Source organism: Chanodichthys erythropterus, chromosome 7, assembly GCF_024489055.1.
Source record: "Chanodichthys erythropterus isolate Z2021 chromosome 7, ASM2448905v1, whole genome shotgun sequence".
NCBI classification, from domain to species: Eukaryota; Metazoa; Chordata; class Actinopteri; order Cypriniformes; family Xenocyprididae; genus Chanodichthys; species Chanodichthys erythropterus.
The window spans coordinates 10,624,015-10,645,467 of NC_090227.1; the positions used below are offsets into that span (position 1 = coordinate 10,624,015).

At 37.6% G+C, this 21,453-nt stretch overlaps 2 protein-coding genes across 2 annotated transcripts; one reads left to right on the top strand and one right to left on the bottom strand.

Annotated features, from left to right (window-relative positions):
* Positions 1–1,446: 1,446 nt before the first annotated feature.
* LOC137023129 (tripartite motif-containing protein 16-like) lies at positions 1,447–10,786 on the top strand. Its single transcript, XM_067389815.1, has 6 exons — positions 1,447–2,077; positions 4,728–4,823; positions 4,970–5,203; positions 5,421–5,568; positions 5,763–5,810; positions 8,637–10,786. Exons 1-6 carry the CDS (start codon positions 1,496–1,498, stop codon positions 9,164–9,166), a joined length of 1,638 nt encoding a protein of 545 aa, XP_067245916.1. The 5' UTR covers positions 1,447–1,495; the 3' UTR covers positions 9,167–10,786.
* A 3,749-nt stretch (positions 10,787–14,535) lies between these two features.
* LOC137023132 (serine protease 1-like) lies at positions 14,536–21,197 on the bottom strand. Its single transcript, XM_067389819.1, has 5 exons — positions 21,152–21,197; positions 20,886–21,036; positions 15,037–15,287; positions 14,781–14,917; positions 14,536–14,685 (listed from the first exon to the last, which is right to left on the bottom strand). The coding sequence occupies exons 1-5, from the start codon at positions 21,195–21,197 to the stop codon at positions 14,536–14,538; spliced, it is 735 nt and encodes a 244-aa protein (XP_067245920.1).
* Between the last annotated feature and the right edge of the window lie 256 nt (positions 21,198–21,453).

Genomic DNA, 21,453 nt, shown 5'->3' on the forward strand with positions numbered 1-21,453 from the left:
GAGCGTATGAATGATGCAGACCATCAAAGAAACCGGTACGTTGTAGTATGGGACAACGTGAGCTTTCATCGTGCAGCCCCAGTCCAAAACTGGTTTGCTGACCACCCAACATTTCTCGTGCAATACCTCCCACCAAACTCACCATTTCTGAACCCCATAGAAGAATTCTTTTCGGCATGGCGGTGGAAGGTATACGACCGGCAGCCCTTTGTGCGCATGCCTCTTGTGCAGGCCATAGAAGAGGCATGTGATGAGATTGATGTGGGTGCAATTCAGGGATGGATAAGGCACTCAAGGCGCTTCTTCCCTCGATGTCTGGCAAGGGAAGATATTGCCTGTGATGTTGACGAGGCGTTGTGGCCAGACCCGGCTGTGCGGCAAGATGCTGCCTAATTATTTTTCTTGCCTTTTTTTTGTTTTTTGTTTTTTTTACTGTAATATATTTTTTTTCAGAAATTTTCTTTTTCAGTTTACTTTTTTTGTAAGAATATTTTTGTTCAGTCCCATGTAAATATATCTGCTGTGCTTATGTTGTACTGACTTGTTTACTGTAGTGAAGGAAAAAAAATAAAAATGTTGCAACAGCATGTGTGTGTATCTGCAAATATTTCTGTGCATGTGAACAATCTGATACATATTTTAGTATTCTGGCAAAGCATACTAAAGATGGGGGTGCTTTTCATTATGCCCAACAGTGTGTAGGTGGTTAGGCAAAAATCTGGTAATATGAATGAAGTGTGTGCCATTTCATGCAAAAGTTTGATTTTGATAATGCTCTGTGTAGTTTTGGTTGCAGTGCTTCATTTTGCAGGATATATGAGGTATTTTGCAGTTTGGGTGTGTGGTTTTGTGAATTGTGTTAAGTGTTTTGATAAAACCAGACTAGTTTGAAAAATTGTGTGTTAGCAATTGGAAAAAACTGTAACATGAAAACAACTAGTTAAACAGACACAAAGGCAGGTGACAATTTCTAAAATGCAAGCCAACGGAAATAGTTCTGAAGGACCTGTAATGCAGGAGGAAGAGGTCACATAGGCCTGAAGATATGAAAAACAATAAAGAATATGCAGGTGGAGCTAAAGAGACAAATAAGCACATTTTTCATGGCACATGTACTGTACATATGGAAACATTCACTGCATGTATTTTTGTCTCTTTAAGCATGACAGCATTTCACATGGGAATATACTTTCTGCTATACTTTCATTATCATGCAACTCTAAACATTTCTCATCTACATCACACATTCTTGTCAGCTGTATTAAGCTAAATATTTTTTTACAATGGTATACTGGTAATGTTTTTTGTGAGGAGAACACTTTAAATTTGAGAATGTGCATTACATAACAGGTGAGTCACAGCTTACAGACACACCTTTTTGCACACCACACACAAGCAAATAACCAGGAAACCCGCCTCAGTTCTTTAGTTCAGAGATACGGAAACTTGTCGAGCTGTTGTGTGTGCTTCAGTTTCTGTGTTCACACGCGAAAAAATGGCAGAGGCCAGTGTTTTATGGGCTCGGGAACAGTTCATCTGTCCAGTGTGTTTGGATCTTCTGAAGGATCCAGTGACCATTCCCTGTGGACACAATTATTGTATGACATGTATTACGGACTGCTGGAATCATCAGGATCAGAAGACAGTCCACATCTGCCCACAGTGCAGACAGACCTTCGCTCCAAGACCTGCGTTAAATAAAAACACCATGCTGGCTGAAGTGGTGGAGAAACTGAAGAAGACTGGAGTTGACACTGGACTTGAAGGTGCGCGTGCAACAGATGTGAAGTGTGATGTCTGTACTGGAAGAAAACACAAAGCCATCAAGTCCTGTCTGGTGTGTCTGAACTCTTACTGTCAAAACCACCTTGAACAGCATGAGAATTTGTTTAAAGGTAAGAGACATTATTTAATGGATGCCACTGGACAACTCCAGGAGATGATCTGCTCTCAACATGGTAGACTGCTAGAGGTGTTCTGTCGCACTGACCAGCACTGTATCTGTACACTGTGTACGATGGATAAACACAAAAATCATGACATTGTACCAACAGAAGCAGAGAGAATAGAGAAAGAGGTAAGAAAGTAGTGCATTAATAGTGAAGTGGAAAAGCATTGTTTGCATCTCCATGACATACTACTGAAATAATTAATGGGACTATCTGTCTTGTCTAACTGTTGGGCTCTGAAGAGGTCACATTTTTTGACCTTTTGTCCTTCTGCTGCCCACCCTGTTAAAAAACCAGCATATGCTGGTTAGGTATGTTTTGAAGCATGGCAGATGGTTTGAGCTGGTCCTTAGTTGGTCCTTAGCTGGTCCTAAGAAACGAGCTCCAGCTCAGGACCATCTTAAACCAGCTCATGACCAACTAAGGACCAGCATAAACCATCCTATACCAGCTGCCATGCCTCAAAACATAACCAGCATATGCTGTTTTTTTTTTTAACAGGGCATACACTGCATGACTTTTGTTCTTTTTACAGGACACAACTGTCTGTCGTCTCTGTCACTGTCAGTGAAAAAAACATTTCAGATTACAGGACTTGGATCACAGACAGGCCTAGATGTTTAACATACTAAATATCTCTTGTGATCGCACCTATAAAAAAATAATGTATTTGAATTTTAAAGATATGGCACTTCTTGTCCAGTATGTGATCCTCTTTATGCTGTGTTTTGCTAATATTGGAGGCTGCTGTTTGGAGGACATCATTTAAAGGTGCTATAGAGGATGTTTTGTTTTATACATTTTTGCAATATTACTTGAAACTGTCTTTACTAACTGATAAAAGACTATTTATTAGGTGCACTGAAAGGAATAATATTAATATACATAATCTGTGCACGGGGTAGGGCCTTAAAAACATCAGCCAAACGATTGGCCCGCTGGCTTGTCAATCATTGCCATTACGTTCCTTGTGAGAGACGTGCACGCTCCCGTAACTTTCCACACTCCACAGGCACCGCATGCAATGTTTTTGTCAGGAGTAACAACTGCAGATTATGAGTTCCCTCCGGTGAATCCGACATAATGAATCCACTAACACAACACAGCGAATCCCGGTGGTAAACAAACACTCGTGTTCTTATGCATGCGCACATTTCAAAAACTCAGTAACAGTCTTTGGTCTCTCAGTCGTCGAAAACATCCTCTGTAGCACCTTTAAATGCATTATCCACTGTGGTTGATTTTCACCCACATTTGGCAGGCTGACACATGTTAATTTCAAACCCTGGTTACAAAAACACTGCTCTGGGTACATATTGATCCATATACAGAGAGTAAAAGTAACACTGAAGCAGTGTTGAAGTTATTTAAAAAAGTAGGTTTACTCTAGAAGTGATGATTGACTATTAGGGATGACAACTGCTGTTTACAAGCAGAATCAATAAAGAGACAACAAGAACTGAGAACAAGAGAACAGACAAGCATAATTGCAGTTGAAATTCAAAATATTACCAAAAACTAAAATAGTTTATCAATGTTACTAAACCCTGCTGCAAAAAAAAGAAAGAAAGAAAGAAAGAAAGAAAGAAAGAAAGAAAGAAAGAAAGAAAGAAAGAAAGAAAGAAAGAAAGAAAGAAAGAAAGAAAGAAAGAAAAAGAAAAAAAAAACAATAAATATTTTTACAGTGGTATACTGGTAATGTTTTCTGTGTGAGGACACTTTAAATCTGAGAATGCACGTGAGTCACATGATACAGACACTTTTTGCACACCGCACATACAACAATTGCAATTGACTTGTATATCTACAAGGTCTTTGACAGTTCTGTTCATGTCTTGTACCTCTTGTTGTTACCCACATGGAAAAAACCTATAAACATATTTGTTTCAATATAGGTTTTGATATAGGTTTTGCATATATATGTGACATATATAAAATTGGCCGTTTTCCTATATTACATATATGTGTACATATATGCGTACATATATGTACATATATGTACCTATAATATAGGAAAACGGCCAATTTTATATATGTCACATATATGCAAAACCTATATCAAAACCTATATTGAAACATATATGTTTATATAGGTTTTTTCCATGTGGGTAACCACAGCAAGGAACTGCTGAAGAACCATACAGGGGCTTTACAGGTTCTTTATAAGGTAGTGGTGCTATATAGCACCTTAACCACCCCAAAGAACCGCTGAAGAACCAATTTTTTTAGAGTGTAGTTAAATTCCATAACATGCCAATTACATGTGATACCAATTTCACGTGCAAGTTCTTGCATCATTTTTTTTCATTAATTCTTAGTTTTTGCCTTGATAATAGAAAATATGAGCTAGGCATCATGTATGACAGTCAAAAATGAGATATGAGCTACAAAATGACCAGATCCTGCCATTAGCTATATAGATATGTGGAATTGTGGATATGAAGAAGCAATACAGGAGACCTATATTTCCTGTATATGCACATATATGCACCTCAATTTTGCCTATATGTGGCATATATACGCATATATGCAGTATATATAGGGCATATATGCAGCATATATGCAGTATATATACGCATATATGCAGCATATATATTATCATATATGTGCATATATGCAGCATATATGTGCATATACACTGCATATAGGTTTCATATATGTGCATATATCCACATATAGGTTCTTTCCATGTGGGTATTTATTCATTTTATGTGATGATTTTGTAATATTTATTTTTATGATTTTTTTTTTCATGTTTGTTTCTTCTGTGTTCAATAGAGAAACTTGAAAAAAACACAGATAAACTACCAGCAGAGAATTCAGGAGCGAGAAAAAGATATTCAGGAGCTGAGAGAAGCTGTTGAGTGTCATAAGGTGAGTATCAGGAGGAGAAAAACAACTGCTGGCTATTGGATTAAAAGACATACTGTTTGGACTCTCCTCCAGAGCTGAAGACATTGTAGTCCCACTGAAGCCCAATGTGGGTCACATGCTGATTGTAATGTGTGTCCTCCTAACAGCGCTCTGCACAGGCAGCAGTGAAGGACAGCGAGAGGATCTTTACAGAACTAATCCGCTCCATTAAGAGAAACCGCTCTGAGGTGACACGACTGATCAGAGATCAGGAAAAGGCTGCAGTATGTCAAGCTGAAGGACTCTTGCAGAGACTGGAGCAGGAGATTGCTGATCTGAGGAGGAGACACGCTGAGTTAGAGCAGCTTTCACACACAGGCGATCACATCCATTTCCTGCAGGTGATTTAAATGTAGAAAAACATTGCAGTGTTGCAATTAAGGAGATTTTACGTAATTTACTGGCTCTCTGGGCAATTAAAAATAAAGTTTCATTCAAAAAGCTAGATTAGTTTGATAAGACAAGATCACTGAAGTCAGCAAAGGCAGAGTATATTTGACTGTAGTAGAGATGTGTGGGAGGCAGGTTATAAAACTTTTTTCCCCTGTCTTTTTGTAGGGGGTTCAGTATCTATCTGCACCTCTTGAACCTACAAAGAGAATTACTGTCACTTCACCCCTCTCTACTAATGATATAAGACAATCTATTTGTCAGCTGAAAGAGAAAATTGAGAATTTCTGTAAAGAGGAGATCCAAAAGATTTCTGGTGGGTAAAGCACTAAACATTAATTTACAACTAATGTTTTACACCTAATATCTAATATTCATTTACTCCTAATATCATTTGAAAATTTTAAAACATATTAGAAGTTATTACAGATGTAGCTAACTGGAAGGATACAGTACAGTTGATAATTTACTCTTTTCTTAAGAATTGCCTGTTTGTGTTGATTTTCATAGTTAAACACATCAACGTTGTTCTAAGGACCAGAAAGGACTTCCTACAATGTAAGTTGCAAAGAATACAAGCAAAATATATACACTGAACATGCATATATTCTTAATTTGAAAAATCAAGAAAATGTCTCTTTACATTATTCATAATAAGAGATTTCTCCACAGCACAATAAAAAATGCAGTTTATTAAAAAACAACAACATAAAAAAAGCTGTTTTATTCTACATAAGGTCAATCCTCATTGTGGCATTCATGTTAAAGGTGATAAAGAGGATGTTTTGTTTTATGCATTTTTGCAATATTACTTGAAACTGTCTTTACTAAGTGATAAAAGACTATTAGGTGCACTGAAAGGAATATTATTAATATACATCATCTGTGCACGAGGTAGGGCCTTAAAAACAGCCAATCGTTTACATGACCATCACGTGAACGATTGGCCCTCTGGCTTGTCAATCACTGCCATGATGTTCCTTGTGAGAGACGCGCGGCTGCACGCTCTAGTAACTTTCCACACTCTACATGCGCCGCATGCAATGTTTTTGTCAGGAGACAGGAGTAACAACTGCAGATTATGAGTTACCTGTGGTGAGTCCGACATAATGAATCCACTAAGTGTGTGCGCGGCTTAACGATTGTAAGGCTGATTATGATTGAAATTGATACTTATTACTGATCGCGCTCAAACACGTCCAGTCAGAGCCAGTTGCGTTCAGTCTGCGATTACAGTCGGTGTTCAAATTCCATGTGAAAGTATATAAATCTGCTTCAGGAGCAGGAAACTATCACTGTATGTTGAGCACAGTAAGAATGTTTTAGCTAGTCGTAAAATGTGTGCCCGGCTTAATAACACAGCGAATGCCGGTGGTAAACAAACACTCGTGCACGAGTTTTGGGAGGCGTTCACTTGAAATTATTTCAAAAACTCAGTCGACAAAAACATCCTCTGTACCACCTTTAAGATCACTTGGTCAGAATTTAAAATTATATAGCGCCTTTCCAGTAAAGTTTATATATATAAATAATAATAACAAGTACATTTAAGTTAAACAAGACAACAAAACAATTTTACAGTAAATCACAACATAGCTGCAAGCAGCAATGAATGGGGCCAAGCACACTAACTGCAAAAATGAGCAATTCAAGACATTTTTAGATGATTTTAGTCAAAATGGCTAAAAGAAATTCCTAAATACAATCACTAGTAATATGATTTAATTGCTTACAACTTTTGATCAATAGGTGGCACTGTTACCTAATTGATGTTGTGTGGTCAGTGCGAGGTGACAATCACATACAAAGCCTATACAAAGTTTGGTGTCGATATTCCAAATCATTGCAAATTTGGCATAATTGGTATTATTGTTCTCAGTATGACTCAGGTAATCTATCAAGACCAGTTTCATTAAAATGTATTATTTTATCAAAACTTATTAAGTTTTTTTTTTTTTTTTTTCATTTCATTGTACATTTTGACCACAAGTTTGCGCTGTCACAAAACATTTTTAGCACCTTCATGACATACTGGGTTTCATAATGATAAGCTAATGAGTTTGTAAAATACGGCAAAATTTTATTACAAAATGTAGAATGGCCGATGCCCAAAATGGCCACTATAGGAACATTAGGTATCACTTGATATCCATTCATATGCTGCACTGAATCAAAATAGACCAGTTTGATGATTTTTGGGCAAATCTTTCAGAATTTATAATAATAACATTTCCTGACCACTAGGTGACACTGATGAAACTGTGCCTGTACCCTCAAGTTATGCTTGAGATGACAGTTTCGTCTTAAAGGCAGGAACACACCAAGCCGACGGTCGGCCATCGGGCAGTTTTTGTTCGTCGACCGACTAAGTTTTCTCAGTGTGTTCTGCACCGTCAGCTGAAGTTGGTCCTCGTCTGCTATTTTTGGGCCGATTCGACATGATGAATCGGCGTCGGAGCTCGTCGGTCTGTCAGGCCATTTGATAATTCTGATTGGTTGTTTAGCTACTGCCATCTGCTGGTACAGAAAGACGTTTCATCTTACACAGGTGCAGAACGGACATGCTACTTGGCTGTCGAGCGTCCGTTTGATGTGTCAGGGCAACTTTGGACCCAGACGCTGCCGTCTTGAGCCAAGTCCGCAGTCTGCTTTCGTTGCCGCTAGTTCGTTGGCATCGACTTGGTGTGTTCCTGCCTTAATATACAAAAATTGTTGTGGAGACACAACCTCACATCCATTTTGGTGTACTCTTTGTAACATTAATTCATGCTTTAAACGGATGGGAGTATCAAATAGCTTTTAATAACTTTTTGCCTGCACGATAATTTGAGCCAGTTTTGGTGAAAGTTGGATGAACAGTCTAGGATGAATTTAAAAAAAGTAGATTTTTAGAAAAAATCTAAATGGCAGAAGGATTTTCATGAAAAAAAAATTATCAGAGGAATCAGAGAGGGGAAAAATGTTTCTAGGCCAAAAGTTATTAGTATAAACATAAGTGCAAATTTGGACAGTTGGTGGCACTAGAAGGATTGAGTTAGAGACACCAAAATTGCTGCAGTTGATGTTCAGACTGTCCTGTGTGCCAAATTTCCCACAAATGGTTCCATGTGCTACCATAGATTTAAAGGTGGAAGTAGAAGAAGGAAGAATAATAATAAGTACACTAACAATAACAATATGTGCCTATGCAGCTTTAGTGCTTGGCCCTTAATTAGGATCATGTGGGCCGGTATAATCTATAATTCAAACAGAAGTAGTAATGTTCATTATATTATAAACATAATAAACATTTCAGCTACATTAAAAAGATTATTTAAAAAAAAAAAAAAAAAACTTTAATATGTACATTTTTGACTGATCACTGATATATTTTATCTTCATCAGATGCTCATCAGTTCACACTTGATCCAAACACAGCGAATAAACACATTCGTCTGTTGGAGAAGAACAGAGTGGCTATTTACACTGACACAGTCCAGCGGTATTCTGATCATCCACACAGATTTGATGTTTATTATCAGGTGATGTGCGGAGAGAGTGTGTCTGAACGTTGTTACTGGGAGGTGGAGTGGAAAGGTGATGTGGGTATATCAGTGTCATACAAGCACATCAGCCGGAAGGAAACGAATACAAAGTGTTTGTTTGGATATAATGATCATTCCTGGAGTTTGTTCTGCTCTCCCTCCAGATACTCATTTAGGCACAATGATATGGAGACTGACATCCCTGCAGCCTCCATCTGCTCTAGAATAGGAGTGTATGTGGATCACAGTGCAGGAACTCTGTCCTTCTATGGCATCTCTGACACAATGACCCTTATCTGCAGAGTTCAGGCCACATTCACTCAGCCTCTCTATCTTGGGTTTAGGCTGTACAATGGATCAACTGTAAAACTCTGTGATTTAACAATATAGAATACAGAGACATTGTATCAGTAGTCTTGCCATACAGTAAAAGTGTCAACCTGTTCTTACTCCCAATAGTGGCTTTTGTCCAAGAGCTCTGCACGTCACTATACAGACACCAAAAGTGATCTTGGTCATACTTTATATTAGGTGTCTTTAATTACTATGTACTTTCATTTAAAAGAAGAAAAAAAAAAAAAAGAAAAGAAAAAACATAAACGTAGGTGAAAACACTATTCAAAGAAACACAAAGCAGCTTAAGTTCACTTAGTCAAGACAAGATCGGACAACTTAGAGAAAGAGAAGGCTATAAATACACAAGATAATGACTAAATTAGATACAGGAGAATATAACCTACTGAACAAAGGAAATCAAGGGAAACAGGAAATTAACAAAGGAAGTGTTGTAACAGTGTTAACTGTTATCATTCTATTTCTGATCATACTTACCACTAGGGTGCGCTAGAGCGTTAAAGCCCCAGGTATTTAATCGGTTAGGAGTGTAGAAGAAGTCAGGTTGTTTGGAAGAGGGAAGCATGGGCTTACCCTAACACCTTCCGCAAAACTCATTGGAGTCCTGATTGAGAAACTTTGTTTCCAGTTCAATCATGTAAGTTTTTGTGGGAACCATGGACAAATCAGACAAATTAATCATTCAGATGCTTCTTTCAAAACATAATTCTAATTCAGAATCGGAATTCCAGCTCCAGCCATCTACAGGAAAATCAACCTTAATTACTTTTATAAGTAATTATTTTATACTGTATATTTTAACTGCATACATTTTAAATTGTGTCCACAATTACTACCTGTAACCAATTTTTGCTTTAGAAGACCCACAATCCATGTAAATGTGTTAACTCTTGAATGACTGACTGAAAGTATGCCTTGATTGGACTTGAATGAAATCTGTTTAAAATGTATCATATTCCATTTAATAGAAATTATGTTAAAATGGCACTCTGCTTAAGCAGAGATGGGAAGTAACACCTATGTTTTATTGGGGGCAGAGAAAAGCCCTTTTGAAACAGGACGATATCTGATTGGCCAAAACTCCTCTGAGGTGTGACAAACAACTAAGTTTAAATGGTCATATTGCAAGAGAAGACGAGTTCAAGTAAAAAAAGAACCAAGACACAGACAAGTACCAAGAACCATGGAGTAACAAGAAAAAGAGACAAGCAGCTCATTCAAGCCATCCAACTTTCACTCACTTTTCTTTTCTTTTACTAAATTTTTTCCACTGAAAGTCTCGTGTTTCTAAGTTTTGCTGCAAAGTTCAACCAACGACTTCTGCCGCTTCAGCTTTAACTCCAGCCACGACAAAGATACTTCCTTCCATTTTTCAGCAAGCTCAAACGTGATTGGTGTCGACCTAACCACTATCTGGACCTGAAGAGACAGATCATCGACTTGGAAAACACTTCACTGCACACCGACGAGGGAAATTCACATTTAAAGTTGACTAAAGCAAGTACCCCAGATTAAAACTGAACTGGTGCATTTAAATTAATGATTCATGGTTCATTCAGGTCTTTGAAGTGGAATTCTGTTCATCATATCACACTCTCTCTCTTAAAACTCTTTCTCTCTCAATTCCTTTCTTACTGCAACGTGTATAAATGAGTGTGTGGGTGTGTGTTAGATTAGTTTGTGTTAGAATAAATAAAGTCTTTTGTAGATTTTTAAAAAGAAAGTGTCTTGTATTATGTGCTTCTAAAATGTAATGTCTTAAACTGTGATCTTAAGTTACCGTGCTCTAATAAGTGTTTTCATGATTGTTGGATATTCATATCCACTACAAGAGCTTATTACGGCTCGAGCAAATGAACGCTGGACGATTTAGTTGCTCGGTTGTAAACTTACAACTCTTTATAATTCCCTATAAATTATTTCATTTGAGCTAATTTTACTTCCTAGGGTGTGTTTGTTTTGTGTTTTTTTATCTTTGTGTTATACATCTGTTTTCACTTGATGTATATAATTCATGTGGGGGTTTCTTTAGCTAATGGTAGATTTATTTTCTTTTTGTAGATGGACTCTTTAAATGTTGCTTTATATTTTAGTGTCTTTAATCTGACACCAAAATGATTTTTTTATAATTACCAACAAGGCCTCTCTTGTTTATGATCTGTTGAATGATCATAACTTGGACTATTTGTGCCTGACTGAGACGTGGCAGAAACCACTGGACTTCACCGAGCTCAACCTGACAACTCCACCTGGGTTGTTTTACGTCTGTCAACCTCATGCTTCTGGTCGTGGGGTGGCCTTGCGATACTTTACAATGAGAAATACAAAGTATCCCAACTCCCAGTTAGCGATCACCATTCCTTCGAATCCTCTGCCATACAAATCTCTGGATCTGTTCCTACCATTCTAGCTGCCATCAAACCCAAATTGTTTAAATGAATTCTCGGATTTTATTACCACCTTATGCTCCCTGGCACCAAACATCATACTGCTGGGAGATTTTAATATACATATGGAAAATTTGAACAACACTCTCACTAAAGAGTTTTCCTCCTGTTTGGACAGTTTTGGACTACAACAACATATGGACTCTCCCACACACTCAAAAGGACACATTATCGATCTCATCTGTTGCTCTGGCATAACTTTTCATTTAACTTTTCATAACGTTTCATTTAAAGCTAACCTTCCACTTTTTAAAACTAACATATCCCGCTCCACATTCAGAAATATCAAAAATATTGATCCATCTACTCTCTCTTCTGCAATCGACAGCCTCCACAGCATAGACCACTTAACCTCCCCAGATGACCTGGTATCTCACTACAATAATGGACTTCATCACCTCTTCGACAACCTGGCACCGCTGAAAACTCGGACTGTTAACTTCACCCGCACTGCACCCTGGTACACTCCTGAACTCCATCAACTAAAAGCCATTGGCCGCCGTCTTGAACGTCTTTCAAGGAAAACCGGACTCACTATTCATAAAGACATGTACAATGAGCACCTTCTGAAATATAAACTAGCCATATCGAATGCCAAAACTGTCTATTATACCTCTCTGATCCAAACAGCTGAAGGGAACACACAGGCTTTGTTTTCCACACTCAACCAAATTATACAGCCCCCTTGCACTGTCCCCTCTCATATGTACTCCACCGTCAACTGCAATAGACTTATGAACTTTTTTACATCTAAAATAGAAAACATTCAAAAACAATTGTTATCTCCTTGCTTTTCCGTTGACCCCCCCCCCCCCACTCCCCCCCCACTCGACCCGCTCCCTTCAACTCTGGTTAAACTCTGTCTCCCTTCACTGGCCCCCCTTATCACTGAAATTATACACTCCTCCCTTACCTTTGGTTCTGTTCCATCACCCCTTAAAACTGCAATAATTACTCCCATTCTCAACAAACCTGGTGCTGATTCAAGTAATCTCAACAACTTCCGGCCATTTTCAAACCTCCCTTTTCTCTCAAAAATACTTCAAAAAATAGTTGCCTTGCAGATTCATAATCATCTCACTAATAATAACCTCTATGAGCAATTTCAATCTGGCTTTCGTCCACTCCATAGTACCGAAACAGCCCTAGTTAAAATCACCAATGACTTTCTGATTGCAGCGGACTCCGGACTACTCACAATACTTATTGTTCTTGACCTAACCGCAGCCTTTGACACAATCTCTCATCACATTCTCCTCAACCGCCTACTCTCAATTGGTATCAATAACAAAGCCCTGTCCTGGTTCTCATCCTACTTGTCAGACCGCACACAGTTTGTTCAGTTAAAGAATTTTCACTCTGAAATTTCCCCAGTCAAAAGTGTTGTGCCCCAAATCCCTTCATAAACTCCAGCTAGTTCAGAACTCAGCCGCCCGCATCATCTCCAGAACCCCTTCTACACAACACATCACCCCTGTTCTCAGGCAACTCCACTGGCTTCCCGTCCGCTACCGAATTGATTTTAAAATTCTGATATTAACATTCAAATCTCTTTACAACCTGGCCCCCTCCTACATCACAAATCTCATTCACATACACATACCTTCCCGTACCCTTCGTTCTTCTTCAGCCTCCCTCCTGTCCACTCCATCTGCCCGTCTGTCCACCATGGGACTTAGAGCCTTCAGTTGCTCCACTCCCCAACTCTGGAACGCTCTCCCACAACACATTCGTACTATAACATCTCTGGTTACCTTCAAATCACGTCTAAAAACCCACTTGTTCACAATAGCATACAATACCAGATACCCATCACTTTTATTATTTCACTTTGTTTTATTGTAATCTATGTTTTTGATTGATATTTTATTCTTGAGAGTTGTGTTTGATTGTAAGGTGACCTTGAGGGTCCTGAAAGGCGCCTAAGAAATAAAATGTATTATTAATTCTGAATTGAATATTAATATTAATTATTCTGAATAAAAAAAAAAATTAAATTTGTTTTTTTTTCATTCTAAGATCATTTTTTTATTTTTAATGTTACACATTTGTTTGGATAATTGCTGTAACACCAAGAATAATACTATAATATTAATATGAAAACATTAATATCACTATCAGTATTGAAACTTACTGTGAAAAGATTGTTTTCTTAAACGCTTTTTGGTTTATGGTATATGCTGGATTATTTCACATGAATGTCTATGGATAACATTAGTGATAACAGGACACAGACAGAGGCAGAGAGGTAAGTGAACACAGATGTATATTTATTTGACAGAGGCACGGACACAGGTAAACAGTAGAAGCATTAAATAAATATATTTATAAGGTTAAATGTTGATTATTAGTCACTCAAACCCATATATCTAAACCTCAAAACCTTTTATCTAAACCCAAAGACCCACGAAGACTGGGAGGAGTGTGTCCCTAAACAGAATTGCTCAGCTGTCATCTAAACAAATTTCTGTCTAAAAATCCAATAATTTATTTGAAAGTGTTGATTTATAAAGAGTAGAGCAACAGAGATGGTGAATGACACTGCTTGCCCCAGACATTAACAGGGCTTTAATAAGATTTTATTGTTCAATGAGAGTTCAATTTTCTATAGCTATAGCAAAATCTACCTTAGACATAAAAAAATAGAAATACCAAAATAATCCATCATTATTCTGTTGACAGTTCCAATAAAAGGGCTTTTCACACAATAGTTATCCTTGAGTCATTCTAAACCATGGGTAAACTAAATCCTGGGTTGTCTAGCTTTTATCAGAGTTTTCCCCTTCCTTTTCCAGTTTTTCCCTCAGAAGCTGAAACATAGCCTAGTCAACACAGTGTTTCTGTGACTGTACAAACCATGTGCATTTGAGGCAACAGATGTAATTGTCTGTCTGCTAAGCCATAATATTCTAACATTTTAATGGGAATTTTAGTCAACTGTCAACTGATGGCCTTGAGTTAGTTATTAGCTATGATGTTTTTGATCCAGTCAGTGTAGCGACACACCTCAGTATAAACCCCAGGAAAGCCTGGCCGAGCACAGCCATCGCCCCAGGAAACAACACCTTTTAGTTTACCGTTGCACACTACAGGGCCCCCAGAATCCCCCTGAGAAGAAAGTTGGGGAAAAAAAGGGACAAAATTGTGTGTTTGTATAAAAATATAGAACACATATAAAGAGGAAGACTAAGTCAATGACATACCTGACACGAGTCTTTGCCTCCCTTCATGAATCCAGCACAGAACATGTTTTCAGTTATTTTCATGCCATATGCACCCTTACACTGCGTCTTTGAGAGTACAGGCAACTTCAAACACTGCAGGACAGAAGCGACACCATCTGGAAAAACAATATGAAATGTGCTAAAACTTGTCATTTTTTTTTAACGATTGAATGATTTTATGCCTGACAATATTATATTAAAGTTTAAGAAGATTTTCATTACTCGGCCATCTCACCTCCAGTTTTGCCCCATCCAGAAACTAAGCACTGCTCCCCTGCAGAAGAGCAGCTGGTTGTCAGAGGGATTGGCTTCACATACTTGTTGACGATGGCAGGCTTTCTCAGCTTAATCAGCATGATGTCATTGTTAAGAGTTTGATCATTATATTTCAGGTGAGGAATCATCTTCTCCACCCCGATCTGCTGCTCTGTGGCTTCATTAACAGACTTTTTGTGCTTACCCAGGTGGACAATGAGACGCGAACGTCTGTTTGACAAGGAACACATATTTTACACAGCCCTAATGCAGTGTTTATCAGAATATTGACTATTAGTTATGTAGATAGTCTCAAATAGATTGGCAAAGAAACTGGTTATGCCAAGACAATTATAAATAATAAAAGTCCTGCATTAGTATGGTGAATGGTAAATAATAATTAAAAAAAAAATACACTTTACTAAATGTACTACAGCAATAACAGTAAATTATGCATAATTACAAGTAACTAATCCTAAACCAAATCCTAACCATAAATCAATAGTAGGTACATGTAGTTAATTAATAACACTTATTTGAGTAAGTAGGCCTACAATGTAACTAAGTCACACTAATATTTATTTATTTATTTATTATTCAACTTCCAGTTGAAAGGGAATGCTGGTGCATCTGGCTGCCGCTCCTCTCTCCAGATTTATTGATTTTGAATATCGATTGGATTACCCGAAGACTACCCGAAGTGGTATATGAGGGTTTTGGAGCAAGGGAAGTGCCCTAGTGCTACCCTCACTATTGAAATGCGGAATTACGTTTTAATCTTCGGCCTGCTGTTTTTATCGTTGAACTAGGCTACTTCTGCTAGAATCAACTCATCTGTTGCACGGACAACGACACACGATCCTGCAAGCTTGCTGCTTCTCCCGTCATGGCTTTGAGGTACACTGCTGGAAAACTGATGTAGCTACTAAAAAATAAATTTTTTAGCGAATGACACCTTTGAACTTTGTCGAAATGTCAGAATTCTGCTACCTATGAGCTATGCATCGTGCGTCAAGGCACAAGTTTACACTCGACATATCTGACTCCATCACTGTGCCTGTATTTCAACATAAAACAAACATACTGTGCAAAAAAAAAAAAAAAAAAAAAAATCAATACTGATTTGAAACTTGTGACAAACGCTCACACATTAATCCGATCACTTTATTTAGCGTTCGGATTCATCGAATGAATTTATATTTATTTATTTAAGAAATTCATTAAAAACAGAATATTGCTTCAGCCTTACTCAAAGGCCACAGAAACATGTTCGTTTGTTACGCACTTAAATAGGCTACATGCCACCCGACGTTTTTGGTTTTCTTCCTATTTATTAAATAGGTCTATAGGCAATTGGTTGATGAAACAGTGATTGAAATTAAGATACAATGTCTACAAAACGAAATTCACTTTAAAGAAAGGCTTACTATAAAACAAAACTTGAGGTAGGCCTGCTATTTTTATTTGACGGAAAAAAATGTCTAAAATACCGGTTGTTCAAAGCTTCAATGGATTCACCGTTTTTGTTTTTCCACCTTAATTTGTTAAACATTTAACAAATACATACCTTTTATTTAAATTATTTTTTTCTGTTGTCAGAAACGCTGCAGGTGCGAATTTGATAATGTGAATACAGGTTCTGTTGTTTATCTGTTCTATGCTGCTGTTTGCATGTTAAAATAAACCCGTGGAAGACACAGACACTCGTCAATTGTATTTTTTTTTTAATGTCATATATATGTCATATTATCATCATATAGGCTATACAATATTATAATCTTATCAGTTAACGGTTAATAATCGGATAACGAGCGTCGGTTGTCGGTCGAGAAATTTAACCGAAATGAGCATCCCTACTTTGCGCTTATGCTGGTGGTCTGGTGAAGGGTGGCCAATCTGAGCCATCACTTAAAGTGAGATGTACCGTTAAGGGTGCACGTTCAGCCCCACCGGTGGTTATATTGCCACCAGCAGCATGTTTGTTTTATTTGTTTATTCTTTGCCTCCTTTGATCTGCGCCTTAGGGACGGCGTAGAAAAAATGGGTAATACCTCGTACCTGGGAAGACCAAGGTTGTTTTTATTTAACGTTTGATATGTTCTTTATTAAATTGTTTTTTTGTTTTTTTTTATGTATTTCATGTGATTTAATTTGAAGTCTGATTATTTGCTGTTTTTCACTTCATTTTTCCTTTTTGGTTTTGTTCTTTTCTTTAACCTCTTGCTGCTTCATGGCATGTCCAAGTTCATGAGCCTTTGGTACGAACCTAGTTGAGTATTTATACCTCTCTGTCTGACCCCTGTGGCCAGTAAATTGTCCATTGTTCTCCTTCATGGTTTGAACTTATTCTAATGCAAGTTGTTTGAATGAATGTGGGTTAGATTAATTGTGCTTTTACTTTCTTTTTTTGTTGTTGTTGTTTATTTCAGGAGCTGAAGGCCCCCAGTGAGGGAAGCTAGCTGTCTTGGCCCTGTGGTGGTGGTGTTTCTCTCAGTGTTTTTGCCATTTGACAACTGCATCTCCCTCACTTAGAGTGTGTATGGTGTGGGTGTGAGTGTTTGTGCGGAGCATATTTGGGTGAGTGGTGTGTCTTAGGATACTCACTGTTCACACAGCAAAATCCCCAGAGTTAAATCAACTCTGCACAGAGTACATATGGACCCTCTCTAAATAGTGTTGAAATAACACTGAAGCAGAGTTAAATTTAATGAGATAATTAAGCAATTAAATAAGTTGAGATTGCGCATTAGTGATGAACACCTGCTGTTAACAAGCAGAATCACTGAAGAAATAAGAAAAAACACAAGAACTACAAGTGACTTAAGTCACAGCCTTATTAATTGCTTAATTGTCTCATTAACTTTAACTCTGCTTCAGTGTTACTTTAACACTATTTAGAGAGGGACCATATGTACTCTGAGCAGAGTTGATTTAACTCTGGGGATTTTGCTGTGCAGCTAGCCACCCTACTGGTAAGCCTCAGCCTGAAAGTTTCTTGTTTTCTTTATATTTTTTTCTCTTTGTTTGGTCAACAGTTTTCTACATTTTAACTAATTATTATTGTGAAATTAAAGCAGTTTGTATTTATATACACGTCTCCTGTGTTCAGTGGTAACAAACCTGTGTGTCCTATTTTGGGTATAAATTTCCCTGCTCACAGAAACTGGGTGGCGTAGTCTGCTTTATTTTGTTGTAGTTGTGCACTAGTGTCAATTCTTGCCCTTCACCGCCCCGCCACACTTGGAAAGACCATATACTTGAATATAAGGCAGAGATTGTTTCAGTCAGGTCTCAATATTTCTCTCAGATAATTAACAATAACCAAAATAACCCCAGACGACTGTTTCATACCATTAACAAACTTCTTAAAGGAAACAGCTCCTCTAGTGTACCTACCTCAGTTCATCTTTGTAATAGGTTTCTTGATCATTTCAGTTCAAAGATTGCCAATGCTCGCAAATGCATCACTCCTGTTTTGTCTGATTCGGCTTTTAGGATCACATTTTTCTGGCTTCTATTTCTCAAATTTTTCCTCACATGATTTTGTTTCCCTTGGAAAGGAGGTTTCAAAATTGAAATCTACCACTTCCATAGTTGATCCCATACCTTGTGATTTGTTTAAATCATGTTTTGCTTCTTTATGCCCTGTTGTCCTGAATATAGTAAATGACTCACTGCGCATGGGTGTTGTGCCTGCTGCACTTAAAATTGCTGCTGTAATACCTATACCAAAAAAGACCAACGCAGACTGGGACAACCTCAATAACCATCTCAAATCCCCCCTTTCTTGCTAAATTGCTTGAGCGAACTGTGGTTTCTCAATTATATGCTCATCTCTCTGTCAATAATCGTTTTGAGCCTCTCCAATCTGGTTTCCGCAAACTACATAGCACAGAAACAGCATTAGTTAAGGTCACAAATGACCTGTTAATCGTTGCAGACTCTGGCTGTCTTTCAATTCTGATTCTTCTCGATCTTAGCACTGCTTTTGACACAGTGGATCATTTTCTTTTACTCAATCGTTTGGAAACTGTTTTTGGTGTTACTGACACAGTATTAAACTGGTTCAAATCTTTCCTCTCAGATCAAAGGCAGTTTGTGTCCCTGGGTGGATGCAGATCCAAAGCTGGGGCAGTGCAATTTGGAGTTCCCCAGGGATCTGTTTTGAGTCCCTTGCTTTTTAGTATGTACATTTTTCCCCTGGGTCAACTTCTCAGATCCTTGGGTCTTAAGCTCCATTTTTATGCAGACAACACCCAAATTTATATTCATTCAAAACCTGGCAATAATACGGCTGTTGGCTTTTTAGAACTGTGGCAACCAGGTCGGGCGAAAGCCGTGAGGGAACGGCGTGAGGCCGATGACGCAAGTGATAACGAGCATCACCTGGGAGGCGCACCGGCCTTGAGTCTCTCACGGAGGAGCTCCGGGAGCATAAATGTAGGAGCGATGACCGTGAAGGACGAGAGAGGACTGGGCCTGGACTATATTTTATGTTTTATTATGTTTGTAAGGCCGGCAGACGTCCGCGAGGGTCTACTGGCATTACTTTCGTTTTGTTCTTTGTTTATTTTGGTATTAAAGTTTTGTTGAATGTTTGCCGGTTCCCGCCTCCTTCTTCCCGTACATACGAACTGTATTACAAGAACATTCTATCTCTGAGATAAAAATATGGATGTCTCATAATTTTCTCATAATGTCTCAACAGTGACAAGAGAGGTTATGCTTATCGGTTCACTCCAAAAAATTTGTAAAGCTGATGCTGTAACCTTAATGGTGGATGGCTCTGTTTTGGAGTTTCAAACTAAATTTTAAAAAATGGGGGTGGTATTTGATGCAAACATTTTATCCTCATGTCCAGAATATGGTCAAAACTTCATTTTTTCATCTTAGAAACATTGCACGATTGCGCCCCATGTTATCTTTCTCGGTGGCTGAAAAACTGATCAATTAATTTGTCTTTTCTTGCATCTACTATTGTAACACGCTGCTTGCTGGGGTTTCTAAATCTACCCGAAACAAATTGCAGTATGTCCAAAACTCAGTGGCCAGAATCCTGACAAGGTCCAGGACAAGTGAGCACATCACTCCTATCTTGGAGTCATTGCACTGGCTCCCGGTCAGGTTTCACATCGATTTTAAAATTCTCATGCTCACCTACAAGGCCTTGCATGGTTTAGCGCCACAATATCTGTCTGAACTTTTAACTGCATACACCCCAAGACGCAATCTTCGTTCTTCTGATTCTGGATTTTTAATTGTTCCTTCAACGCGTTTACGTTCCTCCCAATGAGATCAGACATGCTGACTCTTGTGTTTTTAAATCTTCACTTAAAACTTATTTTTTTAGGCTTACATACAAAAGATTATTATTATAAATGTGTTTTGTTTTGCTTTTTATATAATGTATCTTGTATTTATGTTTCTGTGAAGCGCTTTAAGATGTAACTTTTAAAGGTGCTATATAAAATAAAGTTTATATATATATATATATATATATATATATATATATATATATATATATATACATACACACACACACACACACATATATTATTATTATTATTAGTAGTAGTAGTAGTAGTAGTAGTAGTATTTATTTTATTTTTTTTTTAACTAGAGCTGAATGCCAGTGGTTGGTAGACTAATGAACTGTCATCTTTACAAAAGTACTGAATGTGATTTTTTATTATTTTTTTTTTTCTACAGCCTTTTATTTAGAAATTCTGGCATATTTTTTTCATGTGGACACATTCAGAAATGGGAAACAATAACAACCTGTTGCTAATCTATTAATTTATGACTTAAAAAGTGAGGTTATTTACTCACAAGAATTTGCAATGAGCAGCAGACACAACCCATCTTTCATTAATCAAAGATCCTCCACACGATATACGTCCATCAGTAAGGTACAATTGCCAGGGCTGAGAGTGGGGCGGACATTCATAACCTCCAATGATTTTATCATCTGTGCTGCAAACTTCATTAAAAAGGATTTTTTTCTTTTATTGATGTTGAAGACTGTAATACATGTCAGTGTACACGTAAACTAACAATTGTCATGAATAATGACTAATAATAAGAGATCTACATACCCACAGCCACAGCCACAGCCAGCAAAGTGAACACAACCGTCTTCATTGCAGTGGAGGAGAGAAGGACTGCTCGCAGCTTTAGAGCACTTCTGCAAAGTTCAAGACTAGAATTCATGTTTTTAAGCGATTGTTTTAACACACCCACAGAACAGAACAACCAATAAGATCACAACAAATGATTTGGAAATAACGATGAGCATGTGAGAAAAGTATTTGATTTTACATAAGCATTAAAAAAAAAAATAAATAAAAAAAAAATAAAAAAATAAAAAAATAATTAATTTAAATAATAATAAAAAAAT

Bases quoted from the DNA above. Each gene is read 5' to 3' on its own strand.
- LOC137023132 (XM_067389819.1), bottom strand. From the start codon at position 21,197: ATGAAGACGGTTGTGTTCACTTTGCTGGCTGTGGCTGTGGCTGTGG. The intron at 15,288-20,885 runs GTGAGTAAATAA...CTTGTCAAACAG, and splicing joins GCTGCTCATTGCAAATTCTT to ACGTTCGCGTCTCATTGTCC. The intron at 14,686-14,780 runs GTATGTCATTGA...CTTTCTTCTCAG, and splicing joins GAGGCAAAGACTCGTGTCAG to GGGGATTCTGGGGGCCCTGT.
- LOC137023129 (XM_067389815.1), top strand. From the start codon at position 1,496: ATGGCAGAGGCCAGTGTTTTATGGGCTCGGGAACAGTTCATCTGTCCA. The intron at 4,824-4,969 runs GTGAGTATCAGG...TCCTCCTAACAG, and splicing joins AAGCTGTTGAGTGTCATAAG to CGCTCTGCACAGGCAGCAGT. The intron at 5,204-5,420 runs GTGATTTAAATG...GTCTTTTTGTAG, and splicing joins ATCACATCCATTTCCTGCAG to GGGGTTCAGTATCTATCTGC.